General features: G+C 37.4%; 2 protein-coding genes across 3 annotated transcripts; one reads left to right on the forward strand and one right to left on the reverse strand.

Moving 5' to 3' along the window:
* Positions 1-1,663: 1,663 nt before the first annotated feature.
* On the forward strand, positions 1,664-12,090 carry SNAP23 (synaptosomal-associated protein, 23kDa). 2 transcript variants are annotated; one of them, XM_009704627.1, is made up of 7 exons: positions 1,668-1,769; positions 2,337-2,378; positions 4,178-4,226; positions 4,750-4,867; positions 7,809-7,961; positions 8,532-8,676; positions 11,324-12,090. In XM_009704627.1, exons 1-7 carry the CDS (start codon positions 1,713-1,715, stop codon positions 11,387-11,389), a joined length of 630 nt encoding a protein of 209 aa, XP_009702929.1. In that variant the 5' UTR covers positions 1,668-1,712; the 3' UTR covers positions 11,390-12,090. The 2 variants fall into 2 exon arrangements, with proteins under 2 accessions (XP_009702930.1, XP_009702929.1); XM_009704628.1 differs by lacking the exon at positions 7,809-7,961 and having other exon boundaries at positions 1,664-1,769; positions 11,324-11,389.
* Positions 12,091-16,637: 4,547 nt separating this feature from the next.
* On the reverse strand, positions 16,638-21,604 carry LRRC57 (leucine rich repeat containing 57). The gene is made up of 5 exons (XM_009704629.1): positions 21,424-21,604; positions 20,067-20,202; positions 18,782-19,050; positions 18,141-18,326; positions 16,638-17,563 (listed from the first exon to the last, which is right to left on the reverse strand). Exons 1-5 carry the CDS (start codon positions 21,505-21,507, stop codon positions 17,522-17,524), a joined length of 717 nt encoding a protein of 238 aa, XP_009702931.1. The 5' UTR covers positions 21,508-21,604; the 3' UTR covers positions 16,638-17,521.
* Positions 21,605-22,171: the final 567 nt, after the last annotated feature.

Below are 22,171 nucleotides of genomic sequence, written 5' to 3' on the forward strand. Positions count from 1 at the left end.
TGTTGCTTGTTCAGTGCAACTATATAATTGAAATTTCATCCTGTTTCTGAATATTAAGTAAATGTGAGATCTTCACCCAAAGAACCAGCTTGATGTAATTTTCCTGTGCTTTATCTGATTCAATGAAAATAGGTTCTTTCCTCCCTGTCCCTGCTTTACTTTCCCTTAGCTGTGCAAACCAGCTTGAAGGGCATTCCCAAGTTCAAAGGTGGGACTGAGCTGCCCTAAAGTAACCTCATGAAAGGAGCTTAAGCCTGTGAATGAAAAGATAAGTCACTGATTATATGGTGAAATAGGACTACTGCAAACTAAGCTGTTAGAGGACTTGTGTGAGAATGTCTGATGTCTGTTTTTCAAATGATGGCAAAAACTAACTTGTGTTGACAGCTACTTAGAAAAACCTCCTAGAGCCATAGTCTTAGGCTGAGGAGGTGTGTTAGGTGCTAAAGACCAGACCTGCTGAAGTATTCTCACATCCTGAAGTACTTCAGCTGTAAGGGGTTAGATGTCTTGATTCAGTTCACCCTCAGAGGTATGCACACTTCCTGCAAAGAGCTATAAACACCATCTGTTCTCTAGCTAACAGCTGGGTGAATCGGCATGAAATGCCCTTCTAGGGCAGTTACTAATGTTATGTCTTCTAAAATACTGATCGTGGAGGGAAAAATGGAACATAGTTGATCAAGCAGGATGTTTGCATGATCTCAATGGATAATGTGAATTGGAAGCTACTCATGTGAAAGCAAGGATTAATCTAAAGTTAAGGGGAAAATTAATTAAAAAATCTTATTATTGCTCATCTTATGTGCCATTTCATTAAATTCTTGTATAGCCTGGGAGCTCTGTTTTCCCGTTGCTACAAGTGCTGGCTTTATTACCATTCCTCCAACAAAAATGCAGATTCTTAGCTCTGAAAAACCTGGCTCTGATAAGAATTGATGGGCTTGCTTTTTCCTCTTGTCTCTTCAGGCAAAAGTATATCTCCTGTTTATAGCAAAAGTTAAATCATGGTGTGTTGGGACTTCGGTTATGAAAATCTTGATCCTATCTTTATTATGAGAAAAGTAGAGTTGCAAACCTTTGCTAGAGTTGCAGACACACCATTTAAAACTTTTGCAGATCCCTTTGCGTTTGAGGGATGCACCAAACCTTAAGAACAGCTATTTCTAGAGCATTACTGGAATTATTTTAGGTCGTATTTCGTCTGTGAAAGTTTCCCCTTCTTCTGACTGTCTGGTGAAATCCCTCAAAGGGAAGGGGAAGAACAGTTAAAGCTTATGCTAATAACTTAAATGCCTTAATGAATTTCTTTCTGGATTACTGAGTAATCTATGTGCTTTTCCAACATGGAGAAGCTTTTTATTTTAAGACTTCATTTCCTGATTTTTACCTTAAACAATAGATAGACTTCTCAAAAAAATGTTTAGGAAGCCAAGCCTTGGAAAGGAAACTATTTCACATACTACTTGTTCCTGCATTTCTCTTAGCTCCTCAGTTGTGTCCTGTCAGCTGAATAATTCTTAGTGCCTTCTAGTCCTAACCAGGTGTTGTTCTAAGCAGAATGAAATGTATAGGCTGTCATTCTTTGATCTGTCTTCTAGTTTCAACTAAAAATACTGATAAAAGGATAATTCTGATGCTTAAGTGGTGTCTGTTATTACAGGGGGAAGATTCTCTTTAACGTGATTACTTGCAAGTAGTAGTTCCTCATCATGGCTGAACTATCACCTGAAGAAATTCAGCTGAGGGCCAACCAGGTCACTGATGAGGTAAATATTATAGGAATCCATCTAGGATTACAGTATTTATCCACCAAGATTATGTTATCCTTTAAAAATAAAGGCAGTCTAGGGTAGTGATTCTGCAAGGGTATAGCTGAATGTTTCAGGCTTTCACTTTGCTTGGTAAATACTGGAGCGAAGACTACTCCTAAGAGTAAGAATGAATTTAAGCTTCTGAATTGTAAAACCACCTACTTGATGGAGTACTGATCATCCAGTCCTGATTAGTGAGACAATGCAGGCTGGGTATCTATGCTATTCTTAATCATGTTGATACTTCATGACTTTTTAATTTAAATTCATCTGAACATCATTTCTTTTATAATGCCTTTCTAATGGGATAAGCAAAGTACTAGCAAGTACTGAAACCCAAGGGCTTACTAGCTACTGAAAAAAGCTCTAGTGTGCTGCCACTATAACTGAATTGTAGTGTCTATTACATATAGACAGGCTGATGAACCTTTGTATACTAATTGCCTTACTACAATGAACTGGTAAGACTTCCAGACACTTGTATATACTGTTAATACACTCATTTTAAAATTCTCTTTCTAGTCTTTGGAAAGCACAAGGAGGATTCTTGGCTTGGCCATCGAGGTAAGGAAAAGCTTTTGAATCACCTGGGGATTTATTAATTTAAGTATAAGAAGCAGCACGTTAACTATCAGAAAGTCATCTTAATCACTTTTTTGTCTTTCTCAAACTTTGACACACACTTCATTATTAGAAGTTGCTGTTTTAATTCAGTAGTAGAGTTGGAATGACTGAAACCTAATGCTTTTCACATTATGTGAAATCAGATCACAGAAGGATCAATATCCTTTTTACTTATTTTCCTCTTAAACAAAATGGCCTAATCTCCAAATGCTACAGATCCATTATAAAAAGTCTGTAGTGGTCAGTTACGACTTTGGCTGCTGCATCACTTGCTTCTTGTAACATCTTCCATTTGTCTTTTAGCTCACTTTGGCTGTAAACACTGTGAAAATATCTTGCTTTGAGGAGGAGGGTAGGGCTCAGTTGTGTGGGGTAGTAGAGGGTAGGACTGCTTTTGGTTCTAAACAAAAGTAGTTCTACGTACACCTTCTTGCAATCTGTTCATCAGTTTTAACTTTAAAGATAGTTAAGAATGATGATGAAACTCTTAACATCCTTGTATGGGACTTCAAAAAAATAAATCTGTGTTTCAGCTTTATATAGGTGATGTTGTATGAGGAATCTGTTCCTCTATGCTGTTACAGATTGCATGCCCCATTGTAAAAGTGACTGAAAGTTTACTTTTGATACTGTAACTTCAGAAAATATAGAACATCCTGTTGGTAGGGAGTAAGATAAAATGAATGATAGTCAGCTCTGGTAGACTTAAAGCTTAATTGGTTCAGTGAGACAATTTTGTTAGTGTTTGGATATGCCATAGACAAATGGGAATCCAGAGACTAAGCAGTAATGCCTTTTAAAGCTAAGGCCCAGACTTCCAGTGCTGAAGACTTGAGACAATTTATTGTCAGTATGAGAACACTAGAAAAAAAATCCAATTAATAAGGACCCTAAAGTGTTTGGTCAGTACTGCTTTAGAGCCTGTACTCGCCGTCCAGATGTTAGCAGGCTGCTGTGCAACTGAAGATGCTACTGTTATCAGTGAGGCATTTGAATCGGCGTAGCCTAATGAATACCTCTCAAACACAAACGTTAAGAACATGTAATGAGCCAACATAATTTCTCTTGGTATCATAGTTTAGTGATTCATAGAAGCTAAAATAATCCTACTGCAGACAATTCTATGCTGCCAGTTAACAGTAAAGCATGGGTGTGACTTGCATGCTAGATTTAAGACTTTGAGCCAGCAAAGAGCTGTATTGTAGTATATTCCTCACTACTGATTTCTTTTGCTTGGTTCTAAAATTAGTGATGGGCTGTTCTCTTCTTGATCTCTTCTGCAAAATCATTCTTGAGAATTCAGCAGGCTTTGTTTTGCTTGCTTTTGTCTGGCTTCCAGGACTAAAGGCCTTGTCAGCCCTATGGAAGGGTGTAGGGATAAAGAATGAACTAAATGCCACATTTCAAAACAAGGCACAGCTAGGTTTACCTTTTCAGCTTGATGTTGTCATAACTCAGTCTGAGTATTACAATAAATCTTATCATCTTGTAATATAAAAAAAACTTCTCAAAAAAAAAAACCCAAACCCCACTAATTGAGATAGGCTGATAATAATCTCACCTGTTACACTAACATAGGATCTAATTTTAAACTTAGCATAGCTTTACTACAGAAGTAATTCCTAGCATAGTGTTGTATTAGGAACTTGGTTGGCTTATCAAATTTACTACAAAGACCTGATTTTGCACTGCTGTATTGAAATCTGGTTTTATATCTGCAAATCAATTTCTTTCTGCAGTCCCAGGATGTTGGCATCAAAACTATCACCATGCTGGATGAACAAGGAGGTGAGTTCTTCCTTCTTCCTCTCTAACACTAAAAAAATCAAATTTTATAACTATAAGAAAAAAGAGATTTGCTGAAACTGAAGGCTTATTGAAGACTGCTTATATGAAAATGAGATTTGCTAATTGGTTATTCCCATCATTTGTAGTATTTAAAGGAGGTTTTAAAGTAGTTGAGAGACCATGTTAGTTACAATGTAATAATACAGCTCTGCTATAGAAGCTGTTCCTTTCCACCATAGCCTCAATGTAACTGTCTGCATTTATTCTAAGAGCAGCAACAGAAGTGCTGCTCTAAGAATAGGGGAAATATTTTTAATGTAGGAAACAAAGCTTATCACTTAAATTTTTCTTTAATTTTTAAGAAAGATAGTAAAAATCCCAGAAAGCAGGAAAGAAAAAAGGCATTAGTCTTCTTACAAAGATAGAACTGAAACTTTTAAGTTTGTGCTTGAAAGAGTTGTTAATATCCCACCCCCACATTCCCCCAATCTGTGTTTATTCAGGTGGTTTGTTTCTCTTCTAGAACAACTGAATCGCATAGAAGAAGGCATGGACCAGATAAATAAGGATATGAGAGAAGCTGAGAAGACACTGACAGAGCTCAACAAATGTTGTGGGCTCTGTGTCTGTCCTTGTAACAGGTCAGTTAAATTGGTACTTGGGTCTGAAGTTTTAGAATATTCCCAATAGCTACTGTGCTGGGAGATGGTCTCTAATAAAAGAGCTAATTAAAAAATACTTAGTCTCTAGAAAGATTGATTGTTTTGGTTTGTAGAGGTGCATACTTTTAAAACTGTATGGGTAGTTAAAGCTTGCTTGCATCTAACCATACATTGTCCCCCTTTCACTCTAAATATAGCTGCTGTATAACATCCTGCACAATTGTGCCCTCATCTCCTTAAAACTTATATTTAGTAGAATGCTATCAATATCCATACAGATGAGACTGAATTGGACTGCAAATAGCTATATGTAAGTTCCTGTCTGTTAGAAATTTGACTTCAAAAATAATTTTTCACAGAAGTACTTTTATACTAATGTAAAAGCAAGAAAACTTCTGTTTTGGAGAAGGTGAGTAATATTGGTTCTCTAGGCATTTAAAAAATGTTCATGCTTTAGGGAGGAAGAGACTGGGAGAACAGATATTGGTGTTAAAACTTTAATCTTTCACTAGTGTCTACAAAAATTCTTGCAGACCTGCTTCACAGTACCTTTACAACATCAATGTTATGGGTACCATATTCAAGTCAGTTGAGTGTAATCTTTTGTATGGCACTTGACTTGTATTTCTAAACAGTGATCACAAATCAGTATTGGATAAGGAAATACAAATTATTTCCTTATTCCCAGAGAAAGGAAAACAGTTTCTTTTTGGAGATGTGTTAGCTTTATCTTTAAGCAGCAAAGTATCAAATTGATTTGTGTGAATTGGATGTGATCATAGTTCTTCCAAGTGAAGGAGAAATAAGTTATTTTAAGAGTGGGACTACTGAAGTGAATAGTGTGTCTATTTGTTAATTTTTTAGTTCTTCAACATGAGCAAAAAAACCTTATCATTCAACTGAGAGGTAGCCGAAATTTAGGTAAAAATTCCGTGGAGTAGCTGAGTCTGCTTATTCAACAGAATACTTGGAGGATCATGTAAGATGGATATCAATGTGGCTTCTAAGGCTGAAAGTCTTAGAGCTTTAGTACCTTGAAAAGGCAGATATTTTTGTCTCCCTCTGGATAGGTGTGCTTACTGCTTTATATTAATTTTATCAAGCCAATGGACTTTTAGCATTTTGACACACTCAGTCTTTGTTTTCTGTAGTTGACAATCTTATTTCACTGAAGCTAAGCAGCTTATTGACACTGAGCAAGCTCAGAATTGAACTCTTGTGGCACTCCAAATACACAGATAATAATAAAAGAAGTAATGACTTGGGTACCAAAATGGGCAATAATGTGCAGAATAATCTACGTAAGTAGAGGGTGATGAAGAAGGTGAATGCCATTCATATGTCTACTGGTACATTAATTTTTCTGTCAATGTAGGAATTATTTGTCAACCAGTTCTCTCAAAAGCTTTTCATTTTTTACATAAAGCTACATCAGAACACCTGCTAAAAAAAAACTTTTCTCATTTCTCCTAGGCTTAGATTATTTATAAAAGCTTTGTGAAAACACAAAATACCAGCAGTACTCTAATATAATCTATGTACTAATAAAAATTTACCTGTTTGCTGGTCTTTACTATTCTTTCTTTTCCATTCTTTCCTAACACTGACGCTTGCTTTCTAAAAATGAAGACTAGGATAAGAAGCTGTATTCACTTAACTGGTGAAAGCGGATTTTAGGACAAGGTCAGTCTTGTTAGTGCAGATGTACATTTAACCAGCTGTCTGCAGTGATGCTTCTATTGGATTTGTGCTTGCACGTGCATGATGTCTGCATGCAGGTCTCTGTGTGACTGTGATGTATTGTAATAGTGATGTGAACAGAAAATGTCAATTGCTATAGAGTGTATTAGCTGTGGAAATGTTGAACAACCAAGAAGTATAAATCAGCAGCAGCCACAGACTTCTGGAGGACCAAGTGGCGAATATATTACAAGGTTTGCTGCTTCATATTTCTTAATCTCAAATGCAGAAATCCTAAATTGTGGATGCCCCATCCCTGGAAGTGTTCAAGGCCAGGTTGGGGGGGGCCTTGAGCAACTTGGCCTAGTGGAAGGTGTCCCTGCCCATGGCAGGGGGGTTGGAACTAGGTGATCTTGTAAGGTCCCTTCCAACCAAACCATTCTACAATTCCATGAATATTCTTCTCAAAATATGTTCTTTAGCATTCATGAGAACTACCCCCCATTTAGATCAGTTTTTTTCTGTTATATTTTCTTACCCTCTTGCTTTTGTGGGTCTGTGATTCTTGAGGTTGCTTCATATTAGTGTTCTTTCTTAAATTATTTTTTTTTCTGTTCTGAATTATGTGGCAAAAGTGTAATGGTAAGTTGGTCTGTTGCTTTAATGGAGTTAGTACAATTGAATTGCAGAGTGAAGGAGCTAATTAAACATGATTACTGTTATTTCATAATCAAAATTAACCTGAGAAACATTAACTTCAAAAAGAAAGACTTGGCAACAGAAAATGTTCAACAAAGAGTAAGATTAATGTTTTTCTTGCGTAGTGTAGCTATTTGTATTTGAGGGAGTTTTTTACTTCATCCCTGTTTGTTCCCTGAAAAGTAACTAATCTTGACTCTAAACTCCTGTTGTAAATGCAACTTTATCTTATGACAGCGTAAGCTTTCCTGTTACTGTCATAAGCTTGCCCTGTTCTGGTAAAGTGTATTACTTTGAAGAAATTAATGTGTTTGGTATTAAAGCTTAAGACCAAATTAATCACTGTCCCTACAGTAACTCAGTTATATTTGTACTATCATGATATAGGAAATTCTATTGTGTAGACAAGGCTTTGTCTATACAAAATCTAATCTTTCAGGCACAAGACAAATGTTTCTGAAAATCTGAGATTAATACAGAATTTCAGTCAGGAAGCCATATTTCTGATGTAGCAGTTCAGATTTCCTATTTTTACGAGTAGGACAAAGAACTTTGAGGCTAGCAAGGCATACAGAGCAACCTGGGGAGATGGAACGGAGAATTCAGCAGATCATGTGATATCCATGCAACCGAGAAGTATAAATCAGCAGCAGCCACAGACTTCTGGAGGACCAAGTGGCGGATATATTACAAGGTTTGCTGCTTCATATTTCTCAATCTCAAATGCAGAAATCCTGAGTTACTGATTGTCAGCTTCTTTCAGATGCATTTTATGTGAAGTTGCTAACTAGTAAGTGTTTTACTACTACTTGGAGGTATTCTTACTGCTTGGAGAAGAGATGGCAGACACCTATACTTCTGATATTGTAGTGCTCATTTTATGCTTTCATTTTTTTTGTAATGGTGGTATTATCAGTCTGTTTCTGGATGTGAGGACTAGAGAGCTTAGTACTCAGTTATTGAGGGGACTGTTAAAAACATCAAAGACTTTCATTGTCATAAAATATATTTGAGACAAACTCATGTCTTAAACTTTCTCTGGTAGCTATAATTTTAAATTTTTGTGAGAGCGCCTAGCTTGGCACCTTTTTGGTGGGCTGCTTGCTTGGAATACATGGGGGTTTAAAAGGGGAAAAACGTACCTTGGCTTGAATACATTGACTGTCAGATAACTGTTTAACAAACAATTTCTGTTAAAGTAAATTTAGGGTAGGGAAAAGCAAGTTCTTGATTCTTGGAAACATTGTCTTAATTATTTGAACAGGATAACAAATGATGCCAGAGAAGATGAAATGGATGAAAATCTTGCTCAAGTGGGAAACATTCTTGGAAATTTGAAAAACATGGCTTTGGATATGGGCAATGAGATTGATGCCCAGAATAAACAAATAGACCGGATAAATGTAAAGGTAAGTGTCAAAGGTATTCTCTGCCTTCAGCTTGGAGGCTGTTACTGAGAAGTTGTAAGGAATGGGCTATGTCCTATCTACCTGTATTTGCAGTAAATATGCATTAAGATTATACCATCCTCTAGGCTGTAGTGATTTGAATGAGAGATGTATCTTGGTGTTTGGATATGTAGCTGAAAATGCATATCATAGAATCATTATGGTTGGAAGAGACCTCAAAGATCATCAAGATCAAATGCTTCAGAGTGTCAGGAAACCTAAAAATACAGCACACCTCACTGCTTACTCTGAAAACAACTAAATTTGATTGGATCGAAAGGGCGAACATTTACTGGAGGTGTAACTGGAGGATTGTTGCTTGCAGAGAATCTTGTATGTGATAGGGAATAGGTATTTTTAACAAGAGCAAGATTCTTCTGGAATTCCTAAAAAGTCACTATAGTCACTGAAAGTGACATAAAACACAGGTATTTCATTGCTCTAAGTCTCGTGGACAGGTTAATATTGGGGCTGGGGAGACTTTGGAATAATAGGTTTTGTAGGTACACAGTGACATGGTCTGCCTTCCTCTGCACATGGAGTTAATCATAGCCAGTAACATTTTTTTTTAATTTTACTGTTTTAAAGATTAACTTCCCAAAACAGATGAATCATATATAAATATGTTTTGGAGGGGTTTCTTTCAGAGGGCAACTTATGAGGAAGTTAGCTGCATTTTAGAAATCCCCACATTGTGAAATGAATAGAAGTTCTTTTATAGGCATTCTGGTTAAGAAAGGAAACGAAAGCTTTAATGAATAGTGTATGTTAAAGATGTAAAAAAGCAGAAGTGAACACCAATTGCTGTGAAATTATAGAATTAAGACACAATGGGAAGTTAAAGATATCACTGAAATGCCCAGTAGGGTTAAAAGCAAGAGGAACGGAATTTTCTCAAATATACAGAGCTAGCTTGACATAAAAGCTGCTTGTGCCTATGTCAGCATCTCACTTTTGCCTGGTAATTTAGAGGGTGTGGTATTAATAAGGCCAATCAACATGATGTTATGGAGGATGCCTTAATTGTCTTTCACTGTTCCCTGAAACTGCATATTTGAGGTGATTATCAAGTAAAAGTCACTAGAAAATTTAATTGGAGTTTAAAATGAAGTGTGAAATTCTTATAGTTTATGAAGTGGACTGAAAATTGCCTGGTCAAATTAACTGCAAGTGGCAATTACTGTTTTTAGCAGTAGTGTTTCTGATAGTTTCAAGCACTTGTTCTGGCCTGGTGCTCTTTCATTTTAATGGTCTGAATAAATCTTGCTGATCAAGTCTTAGTAGCTATTAAAATATGATATAAACAAGTTAGAATTGCTTTACAAAACAGCAGTAAAAATGAAAGTGCTATTCCAGGCTCTGAGACTGGCAGCCTGACTCAGGAATATTTAAAGTAATCCTTTTCTGCTGATAACTTTTTTAATCTAGTGAAAGGTGTGGAAACCAAATCAAAATGTTGAGGGTAAATCTCCAAACGACAGTATCATGTATAGAGAAACAGCGCTCAGTTAAGCTTAACTTCAGAATAGAGTTGATGTGTTGTTTTTTTTTAAATAAAAAATTCCAACTCGCCTGGGAAATACATAGGCTTGACTGGGTGACGTTTGGTAGCCTGAAGTGTTATGCAGGACTCCTAGTCTGAATAAACCCCTAATAAAAGCTTATGTGACTGGCTTTTTCTTAGATCTAGTAGCTAGATCAATGTGTTTCTAAAGCATTGTTAACAGGTTGGATTCTCCCTTTTCTGTAGTAGATTCCTGCCCTTCCCCAACCCTTGCCCTGAAGGGTAGGAAGGAAAGAACAGGAGGGAAGGACTTGAACTGCCAATGTCCTCTTTCCAGCCAGCCCATTGCAGTGTGAAGGTGTGAAATGGCTAACACTTGGCACAGATAGGAACATAACTCTTGAAAAGTTCTCATGGTGAGGGCAGAGGCTAGTTTTGTGCTTATTACCCCTCCTGCTCATTCCCCACTGCAGGCTGGGTAATCAGGGAATTACTTCAAAGCTCCTTGTCACACCTTTCAGTAAAACTGTATTTTGACGCTTGTTCAGCCTAGATGCTGTGGCTGACTTTTGGTGCTTTATAATAGTAAAACAATTATACAATTATAAAGTGCTTTTCTTAAGGATACCCTACTGTTATGACACTAGGGCACTAGAGGGTGTGTGGATGAAAGACACGATTTGTACTAAGCAAAATAGTTCTGACTTTATGCCCATAGGCCACTTGGCAGTTTTGACTGTTACTTCTAGTCCATAGCAACAAAGCTGCTCTGTAGAGGTCCTTAAGATGTCTAAACAGTTGGAGAGAAGGAATTTTTATCCCCTTGTTCTGTTAGTATTCTTCCTGACTTGCTGAGGCAAGCTGCTGTATGTTTTGAGGGTTTGCTAAAGGCTAAAAACTAGTTCTCCTGATTCTGTTTCTGCCAAAATTGACAGCATGTGCTGGCTAGAGGCAGGGAAAAAAAATTACTTCCAGCATATAGAAGTTGCTCATCTTCTGTCTGCCACAGTGATAATACTCTGCAATTTGGAAGGTCATGTCAGTTTTGAATTTTTAAATTGTTTTGCATGAGGCTTGCAAATGACCTATAAATTTCTCTTTCAGGCCGATACAAACAGGGAACGCATTGAGCAAGCCAACATCAGAGCCAAGAAACTAATTGACAATTAAAGGCTGCTGTCATTGTTCAGTGACACTGTCTCTCCAGCTGCAAGCCACCATATTCATGGATCTGTGAAACTTCTCCTATTCTGAAATAAGAGGCGCTGGGAAAAATGAAGCAGTACCCTTTCTATAGGGATTAACTTTCTCTTTTTTTTTTTTTATTGCTTCATGTAAACATGGCCTTGACTCCAAGAAAGCAGCCAATGTAACTTCCTCCTACTCATCTCCCTTCATTTTCTTTGAACTGCTCAGGGCTAAAAGTTGTTATGGCTTTGAGAATCTTCTTGCATGTTTTATTCCCCCTCCCAGTCTCTCTCTTTTTTTTTTTTTCCCCCCCTGCACCCAAAATACAGTCCTTTATTGAAGTTGAACAAACAGGGTAACCTGAATTCACAGTTGTGGAAAGTTGGAGAGGGCACTTTGCACTGTTTGAAATACCTCATAAGTTGAGTGTCTTCACTAAAATAGGGACTTGGTGAATATTGTCTGACTTGTATCTCTAGCAGGCTAACCACAGTTTTACAATCTAAACCACGTGATTGGTTTGGGGTTGAGTTTATGGATTACAGAATTGAAGAGGCCCACTACTTAACTGCTTGTGGGTTGAGGGCTTTAAAACACTTCCTAACCACATGAACTGTAATGTAAAGGTAACTGGAGGGATAATAGAGGTTTCCATTTCTTTACTGTAAATTGACATTAGTTTGGAGGCTATGACTGGGAAATGATGCTGCATTGTCCTGATAATATTTGTTGTGTGTGTATATATATACCTGACCTAAACTCCATGCACATGTGAGTAGAAGAAAATAAAACTATCTCCCTAAAGTATTTATTTGATGGAAAATTTTATGCCCCTCATTGAAAAGTTAACTTTTAAGTGTTTGAGTGATGCATCTTAACTGGAAGAAACTGAGTCAGAAAAGCATGCAGCTTTCCTGCATCCCGTATCGGATCCTATTTTGGCCACTTTTCACTGGGCTTCAGTTTATGCCTTTCTCCAGTGCAAAATAAGGACTGAGATCTGATGCAGAGTTTGTGCTCAGCAGTGACTTTGGGGGAGCTTCTTAAACCTACTGAAAACAGAGAAGCTTATTATGAGACTTCTTTGTCACAAGCCTGGAGGAAGCACTACCTATTTAAGAACTGTATGCTAGTTCTAAATAAACTAGTTCTAAATAGATTCCTGACTGGTTTATTGTTGCAGACTTTGGGACTGGCAACTGGAAATACTACATGTCCAAGTTGCTTGCAACTAAAATGTTCCTGTTGCAGAACAGAGGAGTTTCTGACCAGGTGAGATAAAGTGCTCTTTTCCTAGGAAGAAAAATGTTTTGGTTTTACTGTAATATAATCACATTTATTCCCAGAATTTTCTTGAAATTTTTTTTGGCAAGTAAATTGCAAGTGACCTGTATAATTTTAGCTCCACCTGGCAATATATTATGCCTGTTTTAAAGGTGAAAATGATGCTTTGGACTAACCTGTGATACTCAAATGTCGGATGGCAAAAATCTTCAAGCCAAATCAATCGGCGGAATAATTAAAACTAATAGCATTATGGAGTGGTCTTTTTGGAAGGAAAGTCCACAACTATCCTGTAGCCATTAATAATGAATCCCAGCGCTAGAGAGATGACACTAATCTGCTGAAATGTAAGACAAACAGTGTTAAGTGTGTTTTCTTTTTAGTAGAAATATAATCAGTATTACTGGTATACTCTCAGTTCACTCCCAGGACAACTTGATATTTGAAGAGGGGGGAAAAAAAACCTACACAGAAAAAAAACTAAAACCAAAAAACACCTGACCAAAGGATGGAGCTGCTGCATGTAATAATAGGCCAGTGGTAGGCTCTCTTATGTGAATATGATAAAGTCATTTTTAGGGGACTGGATGCTTCAGTAGTGTGTGTTGGCTTCTGTATGGCTTCCAAGTAATTGTTGGAAAGCTAATGAATTTTAAAAGCTCATTATCTATCCCATTAGTAAATGAAGGTTATGTGCTTAAAAACACAAGTAGCAAAGCAGTACTTTTAAGAACATTGCATAGTAAATTTCTAACAACCACTTGCATAGGAAAGCATAGATTTGTATGCTCTTTTCCTTGTACAAACTTCAGGTTAACTGAAGGAATATTGCTGCTGGTTGTGAAAGCAAGGAATACATTGTTTAATTATGATTGTCTCCTGGAACAGAAGTCTAAAGGGGTTACCTTACAACAGTGCAAGCCTGCTCTGCAGCATCTAGACGTTCCAAACATTGGAATGTGTTTATCCCTTGCCATTACAAGTCCATGTTCTTGACTTCCCTGAGCTCTTACAACAAATTAGCATGTTGGCTGAGAGAATGCTGTGATTGGTATATCAGGATTGTAATTTGCAATGAATACCACACGGGGAAATAATTTCTGAGACTCTAAGCTTGAGTATTAGCAGAATATCAGTACTATTTTCTGATGCAGCAAGAGCCAATCTGTGAGCTTGTTGGTGCCTTTATGTTAGTGAACGCCACAGTCTGCTTCTTGGATTGTCTTACTGTTGTCTATAGAATAGATGCTTAATTTCCAGATCTATGGGATGAAATCAACACTTGTACATCTTTGTATTTCTGAATGCTATTATGAATGAAGGTTTACAGTTTCTGCTTTTGATTGTTAAACTATATATTGTGCACAAAAAATACATATTTTATAATTGAATGTGTTTTAAAACTATTTTCTCTTAGAAATGTCTTTGTTTAGTTTCCTGTCCTTGAAAAACTTGGCAGAACTAGTTGCTACTATGCAACTAGGAAGTTTCCCTTCTATTTTTATTTCCTAGAAATCCTAATGCTAACAAAGGAATGGGTGTGGTTGGGAGGAGAGGAATATCATGATCTTTTTTAACACTAGTTTTTGTCTCTGCATAATCAACATCACCAAACTATGAAACGTGTCCATCTCTTCTTTGAAAGACTGCAATTTGACAGGGAACTATACTTCAGGATGACAAAGGAACCAAGTAAAATAACTTGAACTTTTCAGTCAAGTATTGGTAACAGATGCCTAGCAAATATCTAGTCCAATAGGTGAAACTTAGTGATTTAACCTACTGCCAAGGCAATTTCACTAGTGAGGCAATTTAAATTGTACTTTCTCTGATATGAGAGCTTCTGATTCCCAGAATGCTCTTAGGAGGAAGGAGGTGGGGATGCAAAATACAGACTTCTGTTCACTTGCAGCAGTTTTGAGCTGCAAGAGAGAACAGCGTATTTGGGAATGGCTTGGAAGAAGTACTTCTCATAGTTTATTTCTACCAGTAACTAGGGACACAAAAAAAAATCAGGGACAGCCTGCATATGTAACTATTCTGAGCACACAGCGCATGTCCCATGGGTACACTTAAATTATGGTAATAGGTAAATTCAACCTAGCCTACTCCTCAATAAAAGGTGAATTAAGTGTCTTAAAACAGGGGTAGCTATAGTATGAACTGCAGCACATGCTGCTTGTGCAGCAGCTTGCAAGGCTTTCCTCTGTGAAGGCTGTACAGTGAAACAACTTGCTGTTTACGCAATGTGGTGACTTGCAATTGCTAATTCACCTGTGCTGCACTTGAAACAGCAATGAATTATCCAAGTGTTGATTGAATAGATCAATAAAAAGTATGTTACTGCAGTGGAAAATTGAAAAGCAAGTGATACAGATATGAAATAAAATACATGAATGGTTAATATTAACTAGGCTAACATTTTCTACCTCAGTAATTCCAAAACTGAAAAGCTGCAAGTGTAACTGTGCATGGAAATAAAATTGTTTTATAGTGTCACTTGTAGAGTGGGGGTGGTGAGAAGGGGAAACTGAGAAACTGAATCTAAAACTACTAATAGATTACATACAGTGCTGAAATGTACAGAACAGTGTTCTACTAAGTGACTTAGTGTAGCTATGAGGTAAAACATGTGAGGGTGTCAGCCAGCTTTTTTTTTCTTGAAACAAATAGTCTTCCACTGTTCTGGAACAAACTTGGTTAATCCAGGACTAACTCAGCACTATTCAGTATTTTGCCTAGTGTTTTCTGCCTTTTGCTTTACAAAACTTTGATAGCTGTTGTAACTTCAAGGTAGCAAAGGAGCCTTACAATGAGTAATTGAAAGGTTTCTAAACGTACTAGTGATCATGCAAGAGAAATGTTGACTTACTGCTTTTGGAAGTATTTGAGAAAGTAAGAAATACTCTGATCTACCATCCCTTCTTACACATCTTTGTTGAATAGACAAAAGAATCCTGATAAACAAATGTTAAATGAGAGAAGCAGCATATATATTTCCAGTTTAAAAAAAAAAACAAACCCCACAGCACGTTGCCAAGTGCATACATATTGATGACAGACCACTCTTTTGTAGTTGTCAGGGCTGGTGAGTGCAAAGGGGGAATCTGCTAATTGAGGGCCTTTGTTCTGTGGATGTCTCATGTGTGGCAAATCTCTAATGGGAAAAAAACCCCTAACACTTCAAATGGAATTTAGGCATCAAGTGGAAGGAGCTAAAATCTAAAACAAGCCTTGGGCTTTAAACTATTCTTTGCTGGATTTGCATGTCATAATCTGTGGAGTCTGTTAGTATGAAGCTGAATAAATTTCTGGCTATACAGGGCCTTGCATTATGGTAACATACAGGTTGTGTTCTTAAAGCACTTCCCTAGTTTTGTCTTGCAAAACAAAGTAGCTTCATAAACATTGTCTGCTGTCAGCTATTTCTTACAGGAAGCTAGTAGTTTTTCCAAAGTAACACCTGGAATGGAGGTTCTTACGTAAAACTGGTTTCCTGTTTAATGATGGATCGCATCCATCCTTTCAGTAAGGAACTGATGTTCCCTAAAACACTCTTGGCATAAGATGTTGAATACATTTAATGATTACACCAGCAACTTCAGGGAGTTTGCTGTCCAAATGCCTTTCTTGTCTTACATAGGAAAGCTTAAGTATAGAACAGTAGTTTGTGTAAGACAGTTTCATTAGGAATAGATGCATCCATGCTTATCCTTCCAAGAAATGTACTTAACTACAGCTCCTACTTCACTGTTTTAAGTGTGCAGTACATATTAACTGAGTTGCTACCGAAGTGTTGACATACTCAAATCCTCTGCATTCTCAAAGCAGTAAAGCTGTTGCCAACAACTGATGGAACCAAGTACCTAAGTGATGGCTTTCAGTGACAGCTTAGTAGTACTTGTTAATGTGACAACAGCAGCAGTTACACCCAATAAACTTGAACTGATTTTTTGAAAATTATTTACTAAAATAAACAAGTACATTTTCTTTTTCAGTATAAGTTACATAATTGCATACATTTTTACCTCTTTCTAGGTGCTTTTGGTAATAAGGCAGCAGCAGTAGGCTGATGACTAAAACTTTCAGCTCTGTACACAAGGAGTCAGTGCAAGGATATTATATTCTCCAGCAATATACATTTTTACTGAATACATTTGAAGATGGACCTCATTTTTACTTGACACAGCTCAAGCAGAAGTGGGCTGCAGTGCAATTCTTGCTTATGGGAAAAGAAAGCTCATACAGTAAACTATAAATGAAGGATGCTCAAACCACAATTTGTTTACCGGAAACAGTTACTAAAACATTTAACCACAACTATTTGTGCTTCATAAAAAACTTACACATTATAAACTAAAACCTCATCTGTAAAAGTTGTTCTCTGTAGAATAGTGCTTACTGCAAGACATACAATGTTTCAGATCTGCTTTGGTGGTAGAACATCCCTGTGCTATCACAGAAAAATGTTTCCAGAAGAAATAATCCTCTTGCAAATCAACAGCCAGCTTCCTGACAAAAGGGAACTAGCAACTTTGAAACGCTCATTCCCTTTCTCTGTGAAAGAACAAGCCCTGACAAAGGAGAACACGTGTTGTGTTAAAAGCTATAGTTGCACAAAAATCAAAACTGGCCCCTGGGCAGGTTCATCAGTTCAATACCCATGTTCTCTAGTTCAAGTTTATTCAATGTGGCCTTAACTGACCGTATCAGACTACTAGAGGAGGAGTACGCTCATCATCTCCTTCATCAGTCTTGGTTTAAGTCAGTGAAGCAGGTGCTTCAGTTGCTAACTCTTCTTACTGGTAATACACAGGGTCAGAATAATGATCATGCAAACTTCTTCTTTGTAGCTGTAAATCGTTCCATGTACTACAAAGAAAACAAAAAAAATCTAAGATTCAGAAATTAATACAAGATTCATTACTATTGAAAGCAACTAAACTTCTGTGCTCAGGCTCAAAAGCACTCTGCATCTAAAGCATGTTTTCAGTCCCCAGACATAACCGTTGAGCTTTAATTTCAAAAAAATCCCAAAAATTGCTGTAATTCAGGTTAATGTTCTGGAAAGAAAGTCCTCACAGTGCTGAACAGTCAAATCTCAAGTGTTAAGGATGAACTAACATTAAACAGTTAAAAATGCTGCTTAATAGGAAGCACCCATTATTTTGCGCCCCATCAAAGTGAAGACATGCGCCTGTCATCATTAGCTACCCTTCAAAAGATGCTGATGAAAGAACACTGACCCTGAATCCTATAAGAAAGTTAATCTTTGAAGAACTCTTAAAATTCTTTTCAGAGGTTAGTTACAAATCCAGTACCAGTGACGATACCAATGGACTGTTTGTGCTTTTATTCACCAGCATAAAAGCTTAGTAATCTGAGGAGGTACTGGGTAAGGAATTCACCAGAAGCTTCTTTAAAAAAAAGACCAAAAAAAGACACAAACCTTGTCATAACCTTCCAGTTCTCTGAGTTTCTTGATTTCAAAGAGGTTGCCTTCTACTGCAAGCAGTGAGATCTGGGAATCACTGAGGATACTTCGAGGAAGCATACTGAGTTCTAGGCAGTTTTCTTCTAAACGCAAGACTTTGAGGCGTGGACAGTGGGAGATCTGCACTGAGATCTGGGAAATCTGGTACAAATAAAAAAACAAAGAGAAATGGGATTAAAAGGTTAGTGATCTATGATTAAAGTGATTTGTTTCAGACTAATATGGAACAATTACCATGTTGTAAATATGAACTACATTAACAGTAATTAACAACAATGTGTAAGCAACAATAATAGCGATCAAAAATCCAAGTAATGATGACAGGCAACCTACACATCTGTTTATCAGATTCCTACTCAAGAACTGTTCAAATAAGTTTCCGGATGACTAAATTCAGGATTTGTTAGTTAGTCAAATCAGGCAGTTGGGTGTATCGGTACATAAATTCTAGCTATGATGCCTCATTTCTGTTGTGTCCAGGAGATGTCTTTTAGCTACAAAGTTTTGATGGTCTCAGCTTATGTTCTGTGGATGTACTAAGACCAAGATAAACCATGTCCTAAATCTACATGCCCATAACATCTCCGTTACCAGACCTGATTCTGATTCAAATTGAGTTCAATAGCCTGCAATTCTCCCACGCTGTCGGGCACATTTTGGATCTGGTTTTTTGAAAGATCTACCACATCCAGGTGGCGAAGACCACAGAGTTGTGTAGGCACAGTCCGAAGCTGGTTTCCAGAAAGGCTCAGGGTTTTGAGAGCCGAAAGTTGTCCAAACGCAGCTGGTAGCTGCCTCAAGTGATTGCCATTCAAGTGTAGTGTTTCCAGTTTTTTCAGTTTACACAGCTCCTCAGGTAAAGCAGCTAGAAATAAACCACAAAACAAAGAGATGACCTAAACAAAGAGCAGTAAACATTCATGCCCATTTAATTCAAGTAAGCTTCTGCATGGAAAAAGGTGCTGTATTATGGTAATTTCTCACAGGATTCCTCCCAATTTTCCAATGAAGGCACAGATCCCATCCACTGACAACACATGTTTTTTAACCATCTTCCATAAATATCTTAAAAATAATCTGCAGACAAGGCAGACCTTCAAATCACAGGCTAAAAATATTACTCTTGGAGGATTTTAGCCTATCGGTTATACTCCTTACTAACCACTTTGCCAACGTATTCTATGGCATTTGAAGTACCACACAATTCACAGCGTCAGGTCTGCTGTGGCCCTTTAAAGGTATTACCCAGCTCACTTGAAACTAAGTTCTCAGATAGTTCATACCGTATCATGCCAGCATGTAAGCCTGACCAGGTAAGCTCTGCTGGCGCTCATTCATCCCTCATTCTACCTACACACATGTATAACCTGCAGCACTCCTGAGTTGTACTGTAGAGTCAAAGAGGTTTGTAAATTACATTTATTTTTCAAAAAGGCAGATAACTAACACATAAAAAAGTTTCTTCACCTCATCCTAATTTTTCCATGAAGCTGGACATTTGTCCAACAGAAACAGTAACAACCACTGAGTGGCCAGCAACATTTTCTACAGATCATTGTCTTTACCTGTTCTCTATGCAAGTACTAAACCATCTGACACTGTTAAACCTTCAGATCAGACAAGTCACAGCACAGAAACATTATGGTTTTAAGTACTTACATGTCATTGCAAAACTGATAATACAACTAAGTTGGCAACTAGTTTTGAAGAACTTATGGCTTTCGGGTTTTTTTCCTGTACATGAATTCCAAAGATTTCAGTTTAGGTGACTAAACTCCCCATTTACATCCTGTGAGAGTTAAATCATTAAACTTAGTTTCTGATCAGAGAAGTCAGGTTATTATTTTTAAAATCTGTGGAGATATTAATTAACAGGCATACTCAGTTTGTTGTTGTTTAGAACAAGGCTCTTCAAAAAGGAGAATTTTCCAATGAGTGGTGGCAAAAGCTCTATTTTGTTGTTTGACAAGTCTATTGTCCTTAAGTTGCTTGTTAACTTCTGCAGATCTTCAGGAAACTATGGGGGAGAAAAAAGATACAGCATTTAAATAGTTGATACAACTTCGAATGTTCAAGTTACACAGCTTAAAATTTTAATTTAAATTTGTATCGCTATTACATACTGCCATATGTATCACAATGTCCAATCAGCACAGTGTGCAACTAAGTTGGCAAATTTGCTTAATACGTATTTTTTTTAGTATTTTTTCATCTGAGGAAGGGAAAAGGGATATAAAGGAGACAGTCTAACATCTAGGAAGAATAGTTTTTAATCCAAAGAGTTTAAATTAAAAAAGGAGAAGGAAGTATACCATTACATGAGCTCGTCTATGTTTTAATCCTCTTGTATGTTTCTCTTAAACACGCCTGTCATTAAAAACATTCTACAGCTAGTTAACAACTCCATATTTTAGCAGAGTAGGATTGGGAAATTTTTCTCTCACTTTCCTTCTTAAACAATTATGTAAACCATTTTCTTTATTCTTATTTATATCCTGTACCACTTTAATCTGCACTTGGCACTGAGATGAAAAAAACAAACTGACAATCAGCATCAGCAAGTCCTGATCAATAGGCCAGTAGTTTTGATTCTCCTTTGGTTTGGCAGAGGAAAAGGGAAGAGAGAAGGCAGGATAGTGGAAGAATACACTTTAGAAAAGTCTTGGACAATCACTGCAATATAGAGTTACTTTGGCTATCCTGCGAATTGTTACACTACTTATGTTCCCAGGACATTCTGTGTTTTCCTGCAGTTGAGTCAAAGTCAAGACAATTTCCGATATAATAAAATTCAAGATGCTTGCAGCCCAGGGAACAGCCTGTACAGACTATTCGTATGACTACAATTAAAGACAGCGTTAAGTATCTAAACGTGACAAATTGTAGAGTATCTTTCTGGGTTACAATATAGTTATAAAATTTACTTTTTTTTCCCACAAGTTTACAGCCCTTTTTTGAAAAAGCACAACATCATAACTAGTACTTCTTGAACATACATGCACTCTAAAGCATAAACTCATAAGAATACAAGTGCCTTGACTGATAAATCCTCAATCAGAAGACACTGCAAGCAAAAATCTGCTCTGCAAAAAGAAAAAAAAAAAAATTCCTGAAATATTATCCATCACTATTTATGGGAAATACATATATGCAGGGTATTATGACAATGAGGGGAATTTCTCTCCAAAAGTGTCAGTCACGCATACAAACAGCCATGTTTCCCCTGCAGTTACATTACCTCTGTCAGTCCCTTTCCCGTTAGCTGAAACACACCAGTTTTCTGTGCTGTCTCCAGGTGGGCTTTTAATGCGCTATTACCCATCCTAACAGTTCTCTGTCAAGCCTACAGCATTCGAGTGAGTCTCAGCCAGCTTCTCTCAGTTATTCTGTGCTACAGAACTGCAATCCAAAGTCTCTGTGATAAAGCAAATGTAAAAAGTCAATTTATGGGTACCGTCTTCAACACGACAAGCATTTCAACACACTGAACTGTTTCACTGCTGTGTTTTTACCTCCCTCATAACTAAAACCTACAACTTAAAAGATTTACCTAGCTTAAGGTGCTTTCATTATAGCAGTTTGAATATGCAAACGATGCAACAAGTATAGCTAAAACTAAGTGAAAAAACCGCATACTTTCCACATTTCACCTCTTTCAGGGCCCAGTATGTAAGGAGATTCTCCATGAAGCCTGGCCGGGATTTCAGTGGCATCCACCAGCACTGACCTGCTGTCAACACTACAGTTTTATTTAGGTTTTTTTGGAAACGTTTGTTTCATTCAGAGACTGGACTCCTTCTCTGTGACTCTGGACGCAGACACACGACGTCCGCCTCCCGTAACCCCAGCAGGGTTTAATCCCCAGGACAAACGACTCCGGGTTACAGGCCGAAGGATTACTGTCAGCTTTGTACGTAAACAGCCACGACGAGGAGCCCAAGAGAAGCAGCACTCCCTGCCGCCACGGCTAGACGCGGTTCACCCTC

Source organism: Cariama cristata, unplaced genomic scaffold (genome assembly GCF_000690535.1).
Source record: "Cariama cristata isolate BGI_N322 unplaced genomic scaffold, ASM69053v1 scaffold44237, whole genome shotgun sequence".
Taxonomy (NCBI): domain Eukaryota; kingdom Metazoa; phylum Chordata; class Aves; order Cariamiformes; family Cariamidae; genus Cariama; species Cariama cristata.